General features: G+C 35.7%; 1 protein-coding gene and 1 pseudogene across 3 annotated transcripts; one reads left to right on the forward strand and one right to left on the reverse strand.

Annotated features, from left to right (window-relative positions):
• Positions 1-194: 194 nt before the first annotated feature.
• LOC113098782 (dematin-like) lies at positions 195-11,037 on the forward strand. 3 transcript variants are annotated; one of them, XM_026263860.1, is made up of 15 exons: positions 195-254; positions 626-688; positions 830-985; positions 1,286-1,330; positions 4,454-4,571; positions 4,653-4,697; positions 4,823-4,966; positions 6,095-6,204; positions 6,377-6,482; positions 6,933-6,997; positions 7,880-7,928; positions 8,061-8,068; positions 8,349-8,414; positions 8,723-8,803; positions 9,941-11,037. In XM_026263860.1, exons 1-15 carry the CDS (start codon positions 246-248, stop codon positions 10,052-10,054), a joined length of 1,179 nt encoding a protein of 392 aa, XP_026119645.1. In that variant the 5' UTR covers positions 195-245; the 3' UTR covers positions 10,055-11,037. The 3 variants fall into 3 exon arrangements, with proteins under 3 accessions (XP_026119645.1, XP_026119646.1, XP_026119647.1); XM_026263861.1 differs by lacking the exon at positions 8,349-8,414; XM_026263862.1 differs by lacking the exons at positions 8,349-8,414; positions 8,723-8,803; positions 9,941-11,037 and adding an exon at positions 8,201-8,327.
• Positions 11,038-16,346: 5,309 nt separating this feature from the next.
• Positions 16,347-23,500, reverse strand: part of LOC113098781 (5-hydroxytryptamine receptor 7-like) — an 11,585-nt pseudogene continuing 4,431 nt past the window's right edge.

Here is a 23,500-nt window from a genome sequence, read left to right on the forward strand (position 1 = left end):
GAAATATTCTCTTCATTTTTTATAATAATAATAATAATAATAAATGTAACTGGGAATTTTATTAAAATACTGCTCAACAAAATTAGTTAGCCTCAACACTGCTTTAGTATTGTTTGACTTATAATTCATTATTTATAATACTTAATTTGCTTCTATTTTGAATTCATGTTTGGCTTTTTTGTACTCTTTTGCAGATCTGTGTAACTTGAAGAGCGAAGAAAGGAGTTTTATAGTTTACCTCAGTCATGCAGAAGGTAATGTATGTGGATGTTATCATGCTTGATTTGTATTTTTTTTTTTTCAAGTTCATTTCATTTCAAGCCATTTTTGCCAAAAATCATCAAACGCTAGAATTTCCAGAATGTTTTCTCAATTCCTCATATGTGGACCTTAACCTCTATTTTGTCTTTCTGTCAAAGTAAACCCATTAAAGTATGATCAGATCTGCAGTGGGGGTTTTTTTTTCACTTAGTGTGAATGGAAAGGGGGCGTGGCTGACTGACACACATCATCACTTTGACTGCTGACATTACTTATAGATCTTATTTCTCATTAACAACATGTCACTGGATAGAAGCAGTTAAATGATGACCTCTGACCTTTTTGCTCTGCTCTCCCACCACAGGCAGGGACGGCCCCTTCTTCCCGGGGTCCAAGTGCTCCTGGGTCCCCAGCCACCTCGATTGTGGTAAGTAAAACTTTCCGTTCCACTGATAACACATGCGTTCTGTTATCTGCCATAAAGCACATGCTTCCCATGAACCCAGTGAGGCATCTCAGAGGACAAGCGTTTCTTTCACTCAGCCTCTCTCTTTCGAACTCCCCAAAGGCACGCATGGACAATCAGGTCATTGGATATAAGGACTTGGCAGCCATTCCCAAAGACAAAGCCATTCTTGAGGTGGAACGGCCAGATCTGATGGTGTACGAGCCGCATTTCAATATCTCAGCCCTGGATCGGATAAGTCTCTCCAGGAGCAGAGAGGTCAGAAAAGAACGAATGTGTCTTTAGATCGAGTCTATGTTTCGTTGTACCATTGGGAAGCATTTGAGAAGCTTTATTGTGTGTTTTACAACTTCCACTTTAAGTGGAATCAATATATGTGTTTTGGCGAACAGGAAGCAGGATATAATGGTGAGGTGTAACTTTAATGCTATTAGTCAAGCTTTGTTATGCATGTGAAATAATTTGTGTGTGTTAAAGAGCCACAGAGCCATTGGATTTCAGACGCTGAAAACAATAAACACATGTGTGTGTTCTGTTTTCTCTCCTTGTCTCCTCCAGAGATCGATGTCTCCTCATTCTATCTCTCCCCCGCCTTCCCCTGAGGTGAGCCAGCAAGCCTCTGTCCATCATTAGCTTTAACCACCACACTTCTCTTCCTGTACACTTCCTGTGTCATTGTTTTACTGAGCCACTCCATTAATTAATAAATTATATTTCAGCTGTGTTTCCCAAAGCAAATATGTCTTTAGTTCTGTTTCATTCATGTTAATAATAATGTTAATAATTACATTTATAATAGCTTAATTGGCCATAATATGCAAATAATCAACAGCATGTTGTTATCATTATATCATTTATTATTCATTATAATCATTGCTATTAATTAGAATATTAAATTGTAGTATTGTTTTTTAATATTGAATATAAATTAATACAATTAATCCTTAACATTTATTAATCATAATAGTTACATTTTAGTCCCTCTTTACTGATTAATATTACACATTTTTACTTATTATTATAAATTATTATGGTACAGTATTTGAATATTGTTGTTATATTGAATATTAAGTAATATTATTACAATTTAATTGAAGTCATATAAACTTTTTTTATTATAAAAAAAAAAAGCAAATCTAAAAAGGAATAAGTTTTTACAATCCATATTTTTATTTTTATTTATTCAGTTCTTGGTAATTAATTAAAATTGGCCACTATTAGACATAGCTTGACAGTTATTAGTGTCATATAGTTATCAGCCAGAAGTATTGTAAAGATACATCTTGTGATTCAAAGCTAGGGCACATCATCAGTGATGTTACTAACGGTCATCGGGTGTTTGGGTCTTTCGAGCATCAGAGAGCCTCGCACAGGCGACCCAGCTAAGGTTGATCAGCCCTCAGCCTGTGCCCTAGCAGCGCTCAACCACAGATCTTCCCTCTTTAACCAGAGCCACCTAGAAGCTTTCTCTGCTGCCTCTGTACTATTATAGATGGCCCTTCTTCTCCTCTTTCTAGTAATGCCGAGTGCAGTATAAGATCTGCTCACAGACTGTCCTGCAAAGCCTCTGCAACTTCCACTGGCAAGCACCTTGCCTTCCACCCTTTCCTGTGGCCATCGCTAACTAAACTGTTGTACTTCTCCTTCTTCCGCTCAAAGGCCTCCTCCATGCGCTCTACCCACGGCACTGTAAGCTTCAGCATGACACCAGAACAATGTCAGGCCTGAGGGTGGTTTCAGCGACGTGCTGCAGGAACTTGAGTTGACTGCCAAGATCCACTGTAAGCTGCCAGAACTGTGCACTGTGGAGCAACCCTGATATTGCTCTTGATGTTGGTTTCGGTTTCTCCCCAGCTCTGATGAAGTAGGTGGATTGCTTCCGGGGTTTGGGCATTCGACAGCTCATGATGGCACTGCAAATGCTCTCTGCGATGGTCTTGAGTACCTGGTCATGTTGCCATCAGTATCGTCCTTTCCCCCAGAACTTTTGGGCAGTAACTTAGAATATGCTCAAGGGTCCCCTTCCTCTTGCCGGTATATCGGCCAAGCCCACGCCGTACAGATTGGATGGACTGGGAAGGACGTCATAGACTGCCAGGACTAAGAACTTAATACGGTGTGGCTCTGCCCTCCAGAGGTCAGTCCACCTGATCTTCCTCTCCAAAACTTGCTCCCATCTCATCCAGGCGCCTTGCTGTCTCATTCCCACTGCTCTGCTAGTTTTCTGAAATCGTTGTAATAGTCCAGGATGAGTTCTCTTACAACGGCTGGGACATGGTGCCTCTCCAGGGTTTCAAGGACCAGTCTGTGGGGCATCGAGACGTAGGCATTGGTCAGATCTAGCTACAGCACCTCTAGGTCTCCCATGTTCTCCCTTGCATCTCTGAGGAACTGTGTGAGAATGCCTGTGTGCTCTAAACACCCTGGTGTGCCCAGGATGCCACCTTTCTGCACAGAAGTGTCTACATACAGATTCTGAGGAAGAACTTGGTTAGTCGCTTAGCTACGATGCTGAAGAAAATCTTCTCTTCAACACTGAGCAGCGAGATGATTCGGAACTGTCTGATGTTCTTGGAGTCTTCCTCTTTTGGGATCCACACTCCTTCTGCAACTCGCCACTGATGCACTGCTTTCCCTCTTCTCCAGATAACCTTCAACATCATCCAAAGCCAGTGCAGTAGCTTGGGACAGTGCTTGTAGACCCTGTAGTGTGTTCTGCTTGGTCCTGGTGCAGATATTGACCTTGCTTTCCGTACCACTTCCTGAACTTCTATTAGGAATGGCTCCCTCAGATTGAAGGCCTCCATCGGATCTGGTGGTATTATCACAGCCTTGCACTGCCCTAGCTCCTGCTCTTGCATAGGGTCCCTGAAGGTGTCTTGGAGGCATTGGTCAAGTTCTTCCTTAGTACAGGCCAGCCATCCACTGTGTTTCTGTGTTTTTTGTATACATAACAAAAAAGTGTGAAACAACTGAAAATATGTCATATTCTAGGTTCTTCAAAGTTGCCACCTTTTGCTTTGATTACTGCTTTGCACACTCTTGGCTTTCTCTTGATGAGTTTCAAGAGGTAGTCACCTGAAATGGTCTTCCAACACTCTTGAAGGAGTTCCCGAGAGATGCTTCGCACTTGTTGGCCCTTTTGCCTTCTGTCTGCGGTCCAGCTCACCCCTAAACCATCTTGATTGGGTTCAGGTCCGGTGACTGTGGAGGCCAGGTCATCTGGCGCAGCACCCCATCACTCTCCTTCTTGGTCAAATAGCCCTTGATGCCTTCAGTGTGACTCTACAATTTTCATAGTCATGAAAATAAAGAAAACTCTTTGAATGGTGTGTCCAAACTTATGGTCTGAACTGTATATATATCTATATATATATATATCAATTAATATTATCAAAGGTACCAATTATTTTATTGAATATAAAAATGAATGTTTATTATTATTGTGCATTCCTAATGAACTAATCAAGCTAGAACACTGAACAGTGGAATCAATTGGCACTCTATGCTGCTGAGCACTCTTTTTACAGTAAGGCATGAGTTTGCATTGTCATTTTATTGATGCAGGCAGTGAAATATGATGGCCTGGCTTCAGTTAACATGCTGAGTGTTTCAGTTATGCCCACTCTTTAGATTGAAACAGGAATTTATGTCACCATATTGAAGTGCTTCATTATTAGCATTCCAGAGTAATAGAAGGTTTATGCAGTTCCCCTGTTCCTTCAGATATTTGCTTCTAAAGAGTCAAAGGAGTGGTCAGAGCAGGGCTCTCCAGGAGGCTCCAACATGGGCTCCACGGTGCAGCTCCGCAAAATCAGCCCCGTGCAGCACTTCCACAGGCCGGGTACTTCATAGCACAACCACACCTTTCAGAATCATTCAAACGTGTGTGAGTTGTAACTGTACATGTACATCTATGTTTCAGACATGGGCATCAACATCTATAAGAAGCCACCAATTTACAAACACGGTATTTGTTCTTTTACTCTTTAATACATATATTTTTCTAGTTAGTGATCTTCACCTCACTCTCATGTAGGATTGTTGTATTGAAAGATGAACTGGTCACATTATGCATCTGATGTTTATCCTCAGACGGACAGACGGGAACGTCTCACAGTAAACATGATGTGATCATTGAGTCCTCCAAGTTCCCAGCAGCCCAGCCGCCGGATCCCAGCCAACCTTCAAAGATAGAGACGGAGTACTGGCCCTGTCCCCCCTCTCTAGCTACTATGGGTAAATGCTCAGCAGCTTCATATTTCTGGTTTATTTACTCCCGCTCCACATCACTGCATACTGAAGGTGAAATGACTGAAGTGTGATGTCCCTGATAATATTGCAGCTGTAGAGAAGCAAGTTAACTTGAATTAATCAGAGATTATTAACTTTTCAGCATATGTGTGTTTAAAACGTAGTATAATAAATATAAATATTATTTGTATAATAAAAATAGTATAATAAATATTATTCACTATAATATTATATCATAGTATTTTCATATTATTGTGACATTAAGTACAAATTAAATAAATATTGTCTTTCTCTGCTGATTAATAATTTAATTGTTATATAATAAAATTATTACATTATTACATAATTTTTTAACAATATTATATTGTAGTAATCTAATATATTAATATTAAATATTAATATTAATACTAATCAAGCCATACTATTAATAATTATTTTTAACATTATTAATTATAAGAATTAATATTTCATTTTGTTGATTATTATTAATTGTAATATATTGTAGGATTCTGATATTTGTCATGTTAAATATGAATATTCATTATTCAATGAGTAACATTCCTTTTAATAATTTAAATGTCATTTATCTCCACTGTTTTACAATTACATTTTTAAAACTTCTTATTATAAAAAATTACAATATTATATTGTAGTATCCTAATATTATTGTAAAATTAAATCTAAATATTAATGCAATATATGAATTACTACAATTATTAGCATGTGATTAATAAATATTATTTTTTCAAGTTATATGTATTGTAGTATTATGATATTATTGTAAATATGAATATGAATTATTCATTTTAATTACTAATGACTAGCATTCATTTTATTCATTTAAATTAAAATTTTCTCCACTGGTTTATGATTTAATTTGTATGACTTCTTACTATTCAATATCACAATATTATATTGTAGTATCCTAATATTATTTCAATATGAAATATAAATGTGAAATACTACTATTAACATTATTGATTATAATAATTAAAATGTATGAAATTATTGATCAAATCAATATGATAATTTCATTTTCATATTCATGTTGCAGTATTCTAGTAATATTGTTGTAATATTAAATATGAATAAACATTCGCTCTCTCCTTGCAGAGATTGAGTGGAGGAAGAAGGCAGCCGAGCAGGGAAAGCCAGTCGAGGACGACGAGTTTGAGGATCTGACAGAAGATGCAAAGAGACTCCAGGAACAGGAACTTCAGAAGGTGAAAGTACTGTTGAGATTAATATCCCTCTCTGTCTACATAAATCAGCCGCTGCGCTGGGAATATTTCTCCAAGGCTAGATGATGAAGTGTTTTGTTTGAAGGCAGTGCTGGAAGGATACGCACAGCATTAATGGAGCTCGCTAATCATGACTGGGCTGTTTGTTTTTCAGATACAGTCCAACTTGGGCAAACTGATCCTGAAGGAGGAAATTGAGAAATCAGTGGTCATCCGCAGAAAAACACGCTCCCTGCCAGACGGGGCAAACATACAGTTGGGTATGTGATGTCTGTTTTAGTCTCAGCGCACTTCATGCAACATGTGCTTTCAGTAGCTTCATCTATTGACACTTGAAAGACACTTTATAGGAGAGTTTACACTCTTAACATCTAAGGTTCTTTGTTGATATTGATAGCTCCACGAGGAACCTTTGCAAAAAGGTGCACCTAAAGGTTCTTTGGGAAACCTTGAATGGTTCTTCTGTGGCATCACTGCAACAAACTCCTTTCATTTTAAAAGTGTATACGCGCTGCATTTTTCTAATCTCTCTTTATACACACACCACAGTAGATTTGTATCAAGCGTCTCACGCATGTTGCTCCTGCCAGCAAGTCACTGAGGACACTCAGTGTTCAGATGATGAACTGCGTTTGTGTGAATAGAAAGTCTATTGAGGAATGTGTGTATATTGTGCTTCTAATGAAATGTTTCATTGACATTCATTGCAGGATCATCAGCCAGTGCTACTAAATCAGCCTCTTTACCTCCCTGCAGTCGAACGGGCCTCACCAGGGTACCTTCCTATAATGCTGATCTATTTCATTATTATTATTATTATTATTATTATTATTGTTGTTGTTGTTGTTGTCATTTAAAATTGAAAATCCAGAAATGTTCTAAATTATTGTTATATATGAAAATTAATAGTATTCATTCTTACAATTATTAATGGAAATAAAATGACAAATTAACAAATTAATTCTATCTTTACTTAATAATATTATTTTAATATAAATATGTACATTTAATAATAATAATAATAATAATAATAATAATAATAGTTAACATTATTAACTGCAATAATTCAAATATAGTCTTTCTTTACTAATATAATACATTTTCAATTGTAATTATAAATATTAATTAATACTGTTAATTAACATGAAAAAAAAAAATTTGATCAGTATCATATGAATGTTTTATTAACTATGAATATTAATTCATAAAAATACTTATTAGCATTCATTATTTTAATAAATAAATTTCATTTCACTTTACGGATAAACATCTTTCTTTGATATATTTAAAATGACCAATGAAAATATGAATTCTTAACATGATTCACTGTAATATTAATATGAAAATTCATCATATTAATTGTAGTAAATAACACGTAGTCTTTAATTACTGATTAAAGACAGTATATATTGTGCTGATTGGTTAATATTTTCACTCTTAAAATATGGGTTTGCTGTTACATCAGGTATAGTTGGCAAGATATAAATATTGGTTAGCACATAATCTGTTTTAAGTTTGGGTGTCATATCATATTGGGTGAATATGAAGGTTGATTTTTAAAAATGGGCCGGTCATGTGGCAGACATGTCAGCTGATGTTTAAGACGTTCCTGTAGCGTTTTTGTGTCTCTGATGTGTGTTTCTCTTCATGCATGTAGCTCCAGTCCGCAGACTTCACCTCCACAGACAATGGGAAAGCAAAAACAGGTACGGTCAGACACATAAGCAGTGCATCGAAATTGTCATTATGTATATGTTTCTGCTATGATATCTTACGAATTTGAGAAAATATGAGGCAAATATTTGTTTCTGAATATTTTTTCTTTCTGTGCTCCTCAGGTGTACAGGTAAGAAGATCTCCCAAGCGTGTGGCTGCTGCATGGTTTTCTAATATGCCAGCAGCAGCTAACAGGCTGACATTTGCTGCTACTAATGTTCCTTTACCCTGACATCAGCCTACACTCCTCTCATTGCTTCAGACTCATTTGATCTCCGCACACTGTTTGCACACTTAATAATGAGTCGAATGAGGCTGATTCATTATTATGGATGGAAATGTACCTGTCTCATATTGATCTCCTTTGTCCCGGGGGGTCATTTTTGGGGGCTGGGGTGGCGTCTTCATAGAATGGCGATTCTCAGAGGGGGAGAATGGACAGAGGAAGCTCTCTTCCTAGTATTCTGGAACAGAAGGTGAGGCAGACCTTACGAGACCCTCCAAAGTTTTCATGTTCTGCTTCTCTCTTCTAAGCCCATGCCACACATTCACTCGCTCACATCCATGTTGCTTCTAAACCTCGCTTCCACTGAATGCAGAATTCAGTATGATGCCATCCATGCAGACAGCACCGAAGTGAAAACTTTGGAGGTTGTGTTGTGAACATTCTCCCTTGAGCAAACCGCTAATATGTGACGGCCTGTTTACTGTGTCCAGTCAATCAAAAAGGACGAGTACCGCATAAAATGTTACCAAAATGCAATGAAATCTCATCTCCCTTCAGATATATCCATATGAAATGCTGGTTGTAACCCACAGAGGGCGCAGTAAACTTCCTCCAGGTGTTGACAGGACCAGATTAGAGGCAAGTCACAAATAAACACTGCTTAACCTTTAGTATATAAACAATTTAATATAACAGTTTAATGTGTTTGAGTTTTTTTTTTTTTGCCATTATATGCTCAAGATAATTAGCAAAAATAATTATTTATATTATTGTTTTATTAAGAAAATATGAATAATTAATCATTATTAAAGTATTATTACATGACATAATGCAAATAATAAATAATAGAAAATGTGTATTTATTTATTTTTAATTTGTGGTAGGAGTGTTTAGGAAAACATAAAACAAAAATAATAAGAAAAAATATTGTTATTATTATTAACAATAATAGTAATGAGAATTATTATTATTATTGTAAATAGTAACTAAATGTATTTGTTTATTTATTTATTATATGTGATTGTGTATTTGAGAAAAAATAATAATAAAACATTTATTTAAAATATATTTATTAATCTGTGAAAACATATTGAAAACATATTGAATACAATAAATATTTCTTGATGTTTCTTTCAAATATTTTATTATTATTATTATGTTTTCCAAAAACTCGTACCACAAATCATACATTGTTATTATTATTATTATTATTATTATAAGATAAAGTAACTGAACATACTGTATAAACAGATTTATTTTTGATTGCATGTTTGAGAGAAAATAACAACATCATCATTTATTAAAAATATTAATTATTATTAAATATTAAATATTTTTATTGTTTTCCAACTACTCCTTTCACAAATGCATAAATACATTTTATAAAATTTTTTTTTACGAATTTTAATATTTTCAGATAATTTATTATTATTATTATTGTTGTTGTTGTTGTTGTTGTTGTTGTTGCAAACATTCCTACCACAAACAAACAAATAAATAAATAAATGTAATAAACTAAATAAACAAAGTAATAATTTTAATCAACTAAATAATGTTTTATAAAAAAATATATATTGTTTCAGTATTTTATAGACATGGTGATAGTATGCCGTACCTGTGATACTAATATACTCTGCTGTAAATAATATTGTAACATAATTTAATATAGATTGCACTATTTGCTGAAGTTAAGTTGGCGATGTTTCCCCGTCCTCTATAGTATTCGTCTCAGACCGCACACATAACTGAACGCTTGTTGTTCTTTTGTCTGTAAAGCGGCATCTGTCTCCGGAGGACTTCCAGAGTTTATTCGGAATGTCCATCACAGACTTTGATCGTCTGTCACTATGGAAACGGAACGACCTGAAGAAGAAAGTGTCCCTTTTCTAACATTAGGACTTTCGGACTTGGAAACTGAACCCCTCGCCCTCCAGAGACGCCAGTTATATCCACTCTAATCTAATACGGATGCTATGCAGACATTTGAAGAAGACACCACATCACCAGATGATATTTCACTCACATACACAGCACTCTCTCTACGTCTGGTGTACATAATAAAGATCCCTACAGTCGCTTCATATCTGGAAAATCGGTTTATTAGTGATGAAATATCAATTTCATAAACTGCTCCAGCCGTTTCTTTACGCCTTACATCTATTTCAAATTCTTAAAGTGCCCAGAGATGTTTATAATAATAGGCCTATATATTTACACAAAGTTTTAATCGTAAACGTCACTTGTTTTTTATTATTTGTTCACTAATATTCCACTGTAAACTTAATTTATTGTATCCCAAACACATATGGCACTGTACATATATAATGTTATTTTTATTTATTCTTGGTGTCGATATGTAAAAGTTCAGCTTTAACAATCACTAGATCAACATTTCTAACATCTATCAAAAATGAAATGTTCATCATCATTCATTAAAAATGCATGGACACTAGGTTTACTCCATTTATTCAGTTTTACCGATAAAAGCACTGCGACATACAACTTCTATTCACGCTAATAGCAACAGTGTTCTATTGTGGACTAATATGAACTATCTGAGCTCAGGCTTGCTGGTAAGCTCTGGCTTTTAGGTTGTAATTACTAAACAGCACTAGAGGATCTTTGTTCCACTCCGTTCTCTTGGATTCCAGATGTGTTTTGTCGATGCATACTTGTGTTTTTACCGTCTTTAGTAGTTGGTCTCCATTGTGGTGTCTTTTAAAACGGCACAGGTGTTATCAAGTCATGCACTGCACGCTTACAGTGGAGACTGCCCAACGATTACGTGTCTGTCATAGTTCTGTGTTTCATCAGCGTTTTTATGTAACATGGTGTAATGTTGAAAAAAATAAAATAAAAGCTTCATGTTAGAATTTGTGTCAAGCAAACATTTTTTGGTAAATTTTCTGATAATTATTAGAAATAGTAATATTGTGAAATTAAATTAATATATTTTCAATTGTAATGTACTTCTGTGATGCAAAACTGCATTTTCAGCATCTTTAAATTATCATATACATTTTTTTAAATAGTTTTGTGTACTTTTTTGTTCTTTTTATTATCATTTTTATATTATTTTGTTTAATGTATTTTTTATTTTTATTATTTTACAATATCAATTTTACATTTACATGTATTTTCAATGCATGCGATAAAATACCTTAGAAATTATAATAATTAACTAATTAACTGCCCTTTAATGTTTTAGCATTGTTAAAATAATGACAATTTTAGTGATAGAAAGGGCAACTTTCAGTGTGCCAAGTATTCACCAATTTTAATCAACAAATGAAGAAATTACAAAGATTAAACTATTTACTCCATTTACCTTTTTTTATTTCTTTTCAGAACCTAATAATTCTTATTTCGAGAATACCAGGCACTGCGACTTTAGAAAAGTGTTTTCCTTTGTGATTTATTACTGGTCTCTTTCTCAGTGAACACAAGGTGGCAGCAGTGTTCAGATTACTGTGAGAAGTGTCTATTCTGTGAATATTTTTTCACATACTTAGAAATAGATATTACATATAAAGGTATAAATAGATAAAACATGCCTGAAGTACTATAATAGAGCAAATAAAATAAATAAATTACACAAATCTAGTTAAAGAAAGGTAAGAAGACCCAAGTGGATCAACAGGAAGTTAAGTGTCCAAATGTTGGAAATAGTTTATAGACTCTCCTGAGGAGCTGTCTATAATGTGGAGCTGAACTGGATTTGCAGGAGCACTGCTGCAGATGTCCATTGTGTGATTAGAGAGGCAAACCTCAGGTGGCCCATCAGGTCATTAGACTTTGCTGCCATGCCTTTCACTTTCTGGAGGTCTAAATGGGCTTCTGGCTGTTTTACTCCCACGATAGAATAATTGGAGACCGGTCACATGACACCTATGAGTCAGATCAAGACAAAGGATCGCCGCAGGGAAGCCAAGCACCTTCTGTACAGTCAGATCCGAGCCAGAGCGGTTCAGTAGTGAGCCCGTTTTACCCAGTGCTCCATTGTGCTTATCTTTAACATGGCACACATGGCTTAGAAACACCGGGGCATTTCATGCCTTCACAGCACGTTAATGAGCGTGGGTTTTGAAAAAGAATGACAATTACTGAAACTTTGCCTGTATGGGTTCTGACGCACGTCATCTTTGGCAAGACAAAGATATGAGTAAAGCCTGATATATTCTCCATAAAGCAGCATTAATTCCTACTGAACTACTTTGAAGTTTAGGCCCTTTGATCTCATTTCAATTAGTGCAAGGCTTGAATTAAATGTGTAATTCACCTAATGTGTTTATTTGATTGCCATCACATAATATATTATAATGTGGCATATTAAAATCAGTTAAAATACACATTTAATAAATTCATATATATTAATTTAATATAGTGTCATAAACGTGCCACTAACTACATACTGGGTAAATTAAATTAAATTAAATTAAATTAAATTAAATTGGACTACAATAGACAAATAGAAGCCAAAGTAAATTTAACTTCTAATGAAATAATTCAAATAAAATAAATAAAAATAAGGTGGCATACACATAATACATACTATTCTAAATTAAATTAAATTAAATTAAATTAAATTAAATTAAATTAAATTAAATTAAATTAAATTAAATTAAATTAGCTTACAGTAGTCCAGTAGACACAAAAATGAATAAAAACATCCATAAATTTAAATGAAGATAAAATAAAAATATAATTAATTAATATGTGTCATAAACACATCATATAATACTTGCTGTGAATTTTTTATTAAATTAAATTACATTAAATTAGCCTACAGTAATCAAGTATAGACACAAAAGTGTAAATTAATTTAAAATTAAATTAAATTATTAAAATGTAATGTTTAGCCCAGTAGTGAAGATACCCAACAATGTAAATTTATATTAATTTAACTGAAAATACAATTTTAGAATACACATTTGAAAAATTTTTTTTAGATATATATAATATATATATATACTACACACAATTGTCTGCTCAGTATTAGGTGTGACTAATATATAAACATGGATTTTTGTTGTGTTTTACAATTAAATTCATTCTGCTCACGTTTCACTTGTGTGTTGAGACTTCAACATATCATCATCTAATATCATATCATTTTTTATTTCCTGTGATGCAGAACTTGATGATACAGCCTTATATCCTATCTGATAACTTCAGCTGGTGGGCTTGCTTTTGAATGTCCCAAAGCATTAATGCACCAAAACCCCATGAATCTTGTCTTCCTGTGCCAGATTAAGGTTCATTTATCCCTCAGAAGGGGTCTACGGGGGAAATCCAGACGGTAGAAGCTGTCCCTTCAATGGAGCAGTGTTGTGGGATGGAGAAACCAGGGCAGATGGCAAACCCTCAAGTGTGAGAGACTTTAATTCAAAAATGAAACTTCAGAACACGTGTGGAAGTGTGCAGAAGGCCTTGATGATTATCAGCAGCACCCTTGCACTATTTTCTTAGCTCTATAAATGATGCATCTCGCCGCTTCATCACAACTCTTCTAGATGTTCGTGTGGTTTGATTCATGAGAGCCTCTGTGTTATTTCATGCTCAGCACCACTGGGAAAACATATTCCACTACACTTATTAGCATTTATCATTTAGCATGTCCAGTTTTGTTCAGAAAAACAGGAACTAGAGCTATCTAACAGGGGTCAGAATCAGTTTGCTTCAAAAGCTCTTGAAACAATTCACTTTTATTCGATTCCAATTCATTCGGGAAGGCTATTATGAAAGCATTTCATATTTTCAAGGAATTTCATATGAAATACTGTCTCTTTTTGCTAATGGTATACAGAGCAGTGTTTCAGGCTGGTTGATTAGAGAAAATTGTAAATCTGGAATGGAGCTGAATACCAACTAACAAGAAGTGGCATGTAAATAATCTGTTAATCATTCAAGTTGAAATACTTTATTGCAATTTAATGTTGAATTAAATGTAAATTTGATATGTATATTCATTTTTTATTTTATGTTTATGTATTTGTTTAATTTTATATGTGCCGCTATACTTATTTCTGACATAAAATGATTATTAATTACTTCATATAAAATCAGTCGACTATTTATTTTGCATTTCAGCCGTTTTGACCTTTAATCAGATTTAAAATGCTGACTCAAGAGGTGAGGGAGACACATTAGTTCTAATTATATTCAAGACTTATACGATATGGTAAACAAGCCACTTGGGCTTCTAAGAGTATGCTAATGAAATACATGTGCAATTGAATATTTATTAGGGTAATGTTTATTAAGAAAACATGAGTATTGAGAGAGCTAGAGTTGTACTCCATCTTCCAAAACAAACACTGGTGTGCGCAGCATGCACAAGCAGAATACTGACACAAGCTCACTGACCATATGTTGGCTGTGAGGTTCAATTCTAAACTGAATATCCAGCAAATCTTTTCACAATATATGCATATACTTTATACAAAGTTCTTGAAAACCTTTGTCAGACTACATAACAGCAAACACACTAAAACACAGAAAACAACATCATTGTACATTGTAAAAGTGTAGTTCTAAAATAAAGGACAATAAGGCAGTGTGAAACAGGCCTGATATCTACTCTAATATCTACTGAATGTCATGAGAGTTTTAAAGGGTTGATGAAGAAATGCACATTCATGCAGATTTACATAGTACCCGAAGCAAGCCATCAAATTTATTAATGCAGCAATCACTGAAACTCTGAAATTACTACCCTTCGCCATCTTGTTTTATTTATTTATTTATTTTCTTTTTTGGCCTAGGTATTGTGTATGATTTCATAGCTGTATAGTTCAAATGAAAAGCCATGTATCTTGTCAGTCAAATCAAGATTTTATCATCTCATGTCAAATTTCAGGCTTTACGCAAGCACAACAGATTTATCTAGCTGTGCATTAAGGCCATTTTACGCTCCCTATGATTTGCATCATGCTTTGACCTCCATGTGAAAACCACTGCTGATGGCATCACAGAAGGTTGACTGGACAAACTTGCTATGTAACATAAAAGCTGGAAATGTACAGAATGGACAGTGAAAAGTACATTGCACAAAATGGAAAAAGATCAGTTCACTGTGGGTTCAAAAAACTTTCAACCCAGACTGGTTGTAAAAAAAAAAAAATGCAAGTGCATCACTCAGTGTACCAGGTGGGCTACCAAGCAAGTTTACTATGCCAGAACAGCCATGCATATACACTCACTGGCCACTTTATTAGGTACACCTTGCTAATATCCGGGTTGGACCTCCTTTTGCCTTCAGAACTGCCTTAATTCTTCATGGCATAGATTCAACAAGGTGTTGGAAACATTCCTCAGAGATTTTGGTCCATATTGACATGATAGCATCACGCAGTTTCTTCAGATTTGTCGGCTGCAGATCCATGATGTGAATCTCCTGTTCCAGCACATCCCAAAGCTGCTCTATAAGATGATGAGATCTGGTGACTGTGGAGGCCATTTGAGTAAAGTGAACTCATTGTCATGTGACAATGTCATGTGACACTTAAACGATCCTCACTTGGTACTAAGGGGCACAAAGTGTGCCAAAATAATATCTCACACACATTACACCACCACCAGCAGCCTGAACCGCTGAGATAAGGCAGGATTGATCTAGGCTTTCATGTTCTTTACGCCAAATTCTGACCCTACCATCTGAATGTCACAGCAGAAATCATCAAGAGCCTGTGTGAATTGTAGCCTCCGTTTCCTGTTCTTAGCTGACAGGAGCATCACCCTGTGTGGTCTTCTGCTGCTGGAGCCCATCTGCTTCAAGGTTCAATGTGTTGTGCATTTAGAGATGGTATTCTGCCTACCTTGGTTGTTATGAGAGGTTATTTGATTTACTGTTGCCTTTCTATCATCTCTAACCAGTCTGCCCATTCTCTTCTAACCTCTGACATCAACAAGGCATTTTCGTCCGCTCACCGGATATTTTCTATTTTTTGGACAATTCTCTGTAAACCCTAAAGATGGTTATGTGTGAAAATCCCAATAGATCAGCAGTTTTTGAAATACTCAGACCAGCCCGTCTGTCACCAACAACCATTCCCCGTTCAAAGTCACTTAAATCCCCTTTCTTCCCCATTCTGATGCTCGGTTTAACTTCAGCAAGTAGTCTTCACCACATCTAGATGCCTAAATGCATTGAGTTGCTTCCATGCGATTGGCTGATTAGCAATTTGAGTTACCGAGCAACTGAACATGTGTAAATAATAAAGTGGCCGGTGATTGTAGAGCTGCTTTTGTGAGACAAACTTCAAAATATATATATGTAATTGTTACAAGGCTTTATTATAGTATTGTGCAAGGAACGTAGTGAAAATAAGCCTTTATTAGCAAATGATCTGCCTCATAATCATAATTTTTTTTAAAAGGAATAAAAGTTATTTATATTCTCTTCAGTGAATGTATAGAAACATTTTTGGAGTTTTGCATGTGGGTAGAGGGACAATTTTCCACTGAGCGTAGGTTGGAAACTTTACAATCTTAGAACGTTTTTGGTGAATCATAATGATTGTAATGAGTTATATCCAAACTGTGCTGTTTAACTTGTATAAGAGTCAAGAAGCCATCCCATAATATAAACAGATTGTGAGCAGTCAGAGCTTTAGAGCCTCATGCACTCCCATAGCAGAGAGTCTGCGATTAATGTTTCGATATCTGCAACGTAGCAGGTCTTTATAAGTTGAACGTAGGTCTCGGTTGAAGAAGGCGTAAATGAAAGGGTTCATGAGTGAATTGGTGTAGCCCAGCCACAGCAGTACCCGTTCCAGCCAGACGGGGGCGCAATTGCAGAGCAGGCCACAGATGAATGGCCGCACTGTGGTGAAGAGGAAAAATGGCAACCAGCAGAACGAAAACACTCCCATGATCACCCCAAGGGTGGTGGCCGCCTTCTGTTCACGCCTGAAAATCGAGGCACTCCGCCGTTCGCGGTTCAAGAGGCAGGAGAGGGTGGAAAACTCTTCAGTAACTGGGCTGTTCTTCATCCCATGCATGCAGAGCCCCTCTACGGTGGCCAATGCTGGATCGGGACAGGCCATCTGAATTGGGGGAAGGGCGGTGAAATGATGTTTGGCCCCACTTTTGCGGGCAGCTTTGAAAATCTTGTAATACATGAAAAGCATGACCACCATTGGGATGTAGAAGGCCACAGCGGTGGAGTAGAGGGTGTAGCCCACATCCTGGCTGATCAGACACACTCCCGCAGTGTTGATGTTCTGAGCCCAGCCACAGAATGGTGGCAGAGTGATGGAGGCTGATACCAACCAGACACCAACGATCATCTTGGCCATCAGCTGTCCATTCTGTCTCGCTGGATAGGTCAAAGGCCGAGTTATTCCAAGGTATCTGCAAGAACAGAGGATAACATGGTTAATGAGGTAACTTCAACTGATGTGTTTTAGCAGAGCACTGCATTCCTCAAAACAACTGAACCCAAAGATCTTGCATCTGCAGTACCCCGCAAAATGCCAGATATGGTTCAAAATACCTCAAAAGCACCAGACCCGAAAAATCCCTACTGACCTGAATTTCACCAACAACCTGAGTGGAAAAGACGTCGCGTTCACAGCTGAACCGGAGCATGTCAGATTATCCAACTAATCAAGTGACTTAGTCCACAAAAGTAGATATTTTTCTGCCTAAAATGATTTTTGAGCAGCATTCTTAAAAAGGTACCAAAAGGGAGTATTTGCAGTGATTCCACAGAATAACCATTTTTGGTTCCCCAAAGAACAATTCAGTGAACAGTTCGTTAAACAACCATTTTTGCTTTGTGTATTATTCAACGATTTCTTCTCTTTTACTTCAGACTTTGATGTGTATTCATGACACCACAAAGCATGTGTGCGTATTCCTCTGCTTTAAACTAACCGCAGCACATCCAGGTTAAATGTCAGAACAAAAGACTGTATAAAAAGATTGACATAGTGTCCGTGACGTCAACCGTATATTACTGAAGAGCACTTTTGAAGCTTTAATTGGGTGGAGCGGGCTGTCGCCATCTTGGCAGCACGTTACTGCGTGTCACTCACAGATAATTGAAAATGGGACATTATTTTTTTTTCTGGTGTAAATTTGGGGATTTTAACATGGACAGTTTATGGGACTGGCTCCCTTTTCGAGAATTAATTGCAGTTTTAGTCACGTCCTTGTTGGTTTCACGAAAGAGACCAGAAGGTTGCCGCTCAGAACGCGGCTCCTGCATCAGCAGCAATCACACGGATGTGTCGTGGTACTCATGAATGTGCATCGGAGACCCAGATTAGAAGAAATCATTGTAAGTCGTTGTTTCTGTTTTCTTAGCACACGAAAAAATAAGTTTACGTATAGCCTTATAACATTACGGTTGAACCACCTTACTACCTTCATAGGCCTTGAACATGACGTTGTTTATGAAGGGGTCAGAAAGCTCTTGGATTTCATCAAAAATATCTTAGTTTGTGTTCTGAAGATGAACGAAGGTCTCATGGTTTTGGAGCGACATGAGGGTGAGTCATTAATAACAGAATGTTCATTTTTGGGTGAACTAACGCTTTAATGGAACTATAGACAGTCCCCCCAGAAAAACACTGATTTTTTTGGTGATTTTTGCGGGCAAAAATCCTTGATTTTGCAGCACGTTTTCTTAAAAAATGCGATGGAATATGCAGGATATTTTTGCAATTTTATGCAATGAAATTGCATGAACTTGCAAAAACTCCTGTTTGATGTAAAATAGATAAAAAAGGTGATTCCCCCAACACCTTTTTCTCACTAGGCTACTACCTTAATGTAAAGAGTAATTTCTTATTATGATAAGCGAGCATACTAAATCACAGAATATTTAAGTTGCAATCTCTTACTGCAAAGTAAATTATTTTACACACTACTAATATAATTACAACTGTAAGTTTTTGGTACTGTTGTGTAACAAAAAAAAATGCAATCCTACAACTGTAAAGTTGCATCAACTTCTGAATGAAACTACAACAGTGTTAGTAGCCTAGTGAGAAGGGGGTGTTGGGGGAATCACCTTTTTTTCTCTATTTCATCAAACCGCTTTTTTAGCAAGTTCTCGCAATATAATTTGGCTCCAATGTCATGTAACAAATCTGGAAACTGCTTCGCGCGTTCTTTTGCGCTTATTTTTTTTTTTGGCAAATAAGAATAATTTGCGCGCTTCAAGTTTCACCCTGGTTTCACCCCGGGGTTTGCAGATGATGTTCACGTCACGTAATTACGTCACTTCATAAGGTTCCCATGGCAATAGGGGGAAATGGCGCTTTACATGTGTGAAGTAAACGCAACATTTTTCAACTTTCTGCTAAAATATATGTGAGTAAATATGCGGCCTTTGGTTGATTATGCATTAAATCAGGCGATCGCATAATCGCGTTTTTCTGGAGGGACTGTATAGATAACATATTCAAACTGGTCCTGCATCGACCTACTTCACTACGAAAAACAATAGCTTGTTAGAATTCACTGCATAAAAAGATCAACTAAAAGTACCTGGATGATCTACTACTTCTCAAGAGTTGTGATGTGAATGGCATTGAATGACAATTTCAACATGTATGTCTCCTTTTAATTCATACTACACACATTCATATGTACACTATTAATTGTATGTGTGTGTGTGTGTGTGTGTGTGTATTGGGCTTTGAGGTTAACTCTCTAGCAGAGTATACCTGCAACCCTAATCAAACACAAAGAAGGCGAGATTGAACAAGGTAGGGGCTAAACTGAGCTGAAAGTTGAGTTGAGAAGAACCTCTGTTATAAAACATACCTTCGGTCGCAAAGTTTGTTCCTCACTAAAAAGTACTTTCTCAAAGAGTATGCGGTTTCAGAAGCTCCATTGGATTCATTTATATTTTAGAAATTGGTTGGTATTTGATACACTCAAGTCAGTTGTTAATTTCTTATGAACGCTCTCAGCAGTAAAAAAAAAAAGATAAATTTCTTGGTGCAAATTAAACTTGCATTGAGATGTTCAATGTGATGGCTTTGTCAAAAAGTTTCAGACAGCATTAGCATATTCACTCTGGATGGCTTCAAAAGCTTAAAAAAAGAACTCTCATTATGTTTCACCATTATGAATATGTAATGTTTGGATTAGCCATCTTTCTTGCTGCATCTCTCTCTTTTCGTTCTTGTGAGGTAATATAGTTGGGCACAAAAGAAGGAATATAGCTTCTGTTACAAATGATCTAACCTCGCTGCCCACATCATTATTGTCAAGACAGAAATGCACCACACTCTAGATTCTGTAATTGGTGGGTCATTATACGAAAACGTGCCATTTTGTGTCCCTCAGGAAAAAAAAGCTCTGTAAATCTTAATAAAACATAAAAGAAATAGAATATTTTATATTTTAGTTTCCATAATGTCTCATAATATAAGAATAAATTATTTTCTGTTTCTTTGGTTTTTAAAGGATTTTAATCACATTTTTATACAAAGCATCTTGAAGAAATGTTGAAAATGGCCTGTCCCTCAGTAAGATTTTTCTACTTATACTTGCTATCGAGGCCAAAAAAGTCAAACTATCATAAAAAAACATATACTTGTATAAAGCCTTAAGTGTCAGTTCATTAGTCATAAATGGATTTTATTCTTAACGTGTCAAATAAAATAAAAAAACACACAATTTAGTCGGGTCCCTAGGTTCTCGTAAACCCTGTTACTTTTTATAAAAACACCTCTTTAAAGATAATGGACTGTTCCAAAAGTTGCATCAGTTCCAGGAAGTGACATTATCTGACTTTCATGAAGTTGATGGTAGAAGACAAGTAAGTGTTCTCTTCTTTTTAATGAATTTTCTTTGAGGTTATGTAATGTCTGAAAGACAGGGACACGCTCATTGTGTCAGCCCTGTTACCAGAAAAGCATATGTTAAAAAGTTTTTTGTACATATTTTAAAATTTACATATATGATAATATTTAAGCCTCTCATTAAGGCACGTAATGTAGTGTCAATACCTATACCTCATGGCTAGTAATGGCCGGCAATAACCTTTTTCGTCAACCCTGTTACCGTCAACCCTGTAACCATTCCAGGGTAAGAGGGTTGACCCAAGTACGCTTTTGTGTGTCTTACCCATGTTGTATACACAAGAAGGGTTAAATCAAGGGCAACTGGACTAGGTACGTCCATATTTGAAGCTATTGCCTCTCATCCAAGGGGTTTCTTCATTTCTAAATGACTGATGGGGAGTGCCAGGCATTTAACCTCTGTGGGGTTGTCACCCCTGAGCCAACCCTTCTTGGATAACTATGACCTGGATGACTGAGAATTTTAACAGACATACTTTTCTTACAAATAGTATACATAATATACATGTTTTTACAGTTTTTATCCCTACAAATCATGTTTTTTTATTTATTCTACTGATAGATAGGCTAAAATATGTTGAGGTTACTGATCTATACTGATACACACAAGTGCATTGGGTTTTATAAATGTGCTTTATAAATCAAAAGTCATTATTTTTTTATTATGAGAAGTCAATAAATTAACAAGCTTTTCAGTTTGCATTTGGGATACTCTCCATACATGCACTCCATCCAAATAGTTTGAAAAAGTTTTCTTGTCAAAAAATAAATCAAGCTTGTGTGACTTGTATGATTATTTGATGGCATGTGAACTACTTACATTTACAGTATGCTACACAATCATAAATAATCAGGGCTGGGGTGTAACGAAATACATGTAACAGCGTTACGTATGTAAAATACAAAATATGAGTAACTGTATTTCGTTAAAATTACATTTTAAATAAGGGGTAATCAGATTACAGTAACATCTGAAAACTATTTTAGATTACCAGTGATTACTTTTATTTTGATGTAATTTATTAATTTAATATTTAAGTTTGGGGATTTCAAACAATACCGCGACTGATTTTTTCCCGTTACAAGCACATAACGACACAAACATTCTCCTAGAAATCACACTATGCATTCAGTCAACAGATCCATACGAAGCATGCATAAAATAAAGGTTTATGAAGTCAAACAATAGCTTTATGTGGTTTACAGATGAACTTCTTTATTCATTCGAAATGTTCAGTATCATCTTTGGCTCGGTAATGCAAGTTCACGATCCAATTCGTGAACAGATGATTCTTATTCGTGAATCTTTTAAAATAATAATTTCCTTTATTTATTTATTTAATGAAACCAGTGTGGAAACCAATGCTTCACTAACGGGATAGATCTGGGTCAGGGTATATTCTGGCAAACCGTTTACCAATCAAGTTTCTCAATTGGCAAAGCAAACTGTGGTACACGCCACTACCAACACAGAATGGGTAAATCTGTGTTTTCTCAGCACAATATCATAGAAAGTATGAGGTTTGAGAAGTAGAAGGCGGGGCAACAGTTAAAACATTTTAAAGTTAAAGTTCATGCAAACAGATAAGTTTCGGTTTTTCATCATTTTTATGCTAAAATATCTCAATAGAGCCGTCTACATAATATGCTGATTAGTCATGTTGAATTAAAGGTTTATGAATGTCCAATTAAGACTCCATTACAACCATAATTGTAACTCAAACAAGCAGTATAATCAATACGGTAGCTGTTGTCAACCCTGTAACTGATGTGTCAACCCTGTTACTTGTATAATATTCTAATATAACTTAAAAAATGTAAATAAAAATGTAATCAATTAATTGTAAATGTTTAGTAAGAGAGGCTAATAATCCACTCAAAATTGAATTGAGGTGTTTAATTTTTGTTTCCATACATTTTTCTTAAAACAGAAGATGCTGGGAGAGTGTAATTTGGAAATGAACGTATTCATCCCCTTAAAAAAATAAAACTTTCAATATTCTCAATTCACAAACACTCTTAATGTAACAAGGTGGAGTATATCTTCCACAGTATATCAGATTTGTTCTATACATGTATTTAAAACCTTTTCAAAAAGTAATTAATATGTTGGTAACAGGGTTGGCCAAAAACACACATTTAAATTAGTTAAATGAAAAAAATGAAAAAAAATAAGATAGCCTGAGATGGCACGGCACATTTTCCTGAGAGGTAAGGATCTACTTAATCCAAAAATGGGCTTAAAGATTTTCAAAACAGAAATTTGAAAATCAAACATTAAAAGTGGGAAATGGCACGTTTTCGTATAATGACCCTGGTGCTGTGGCATGCTGGTTATTGCAATCCAACATAATGAGCCGTGGTGCTTGTGTGGGTGACCTGAGTTTTAATCTGTGAAATTAAAACAAAATCACACACTCTAAAGCTTATCACTGCATTCATCAAAATCTGTTTCACTGCAGTGAACATTTCAAAAGGCTTCAGCATAACTAAAGGTTCTATGGATCTAAAT

Source organism: Carassius auratus, unplaced genomic scaffold (assembly GCF_003368295.1).
Source record: "Carassius auratus strain Wakin unplaced genomic scaffold, ASM336829v1 scaf_tig00216652, whole genome shotgun sequence".
NCBI classification, from domain to species: domain Eukaryota; kingdom Metazoa; phylum Chordata; class Actinopteri; order Cypriniformes; family Cyprinidae; genus Carassius; species Carassius auratus.

What these genes read in the sequence shown, in the direction of transcription:
- LOC113098782 (XM_026263860.1), top strand. An exon ending in CCCCAGCCACCTCGATTGTG is followed by an intron (nt 689 to 829) that starts GTAAGTAAAACT and finishes AACTCCCCAAAG; the next exon opens with GCACGCATGGACAATCAGGT. An exon ending in CTCCCCCGCCTTCCCCTGAG is followed by an intron (nt 1,331 to 4,453) that starts GTGAGCCAGCAA and finishes CTGTTCCTTCAG; the next exon opens with ATATTTGCTTCTAAAGAGTC.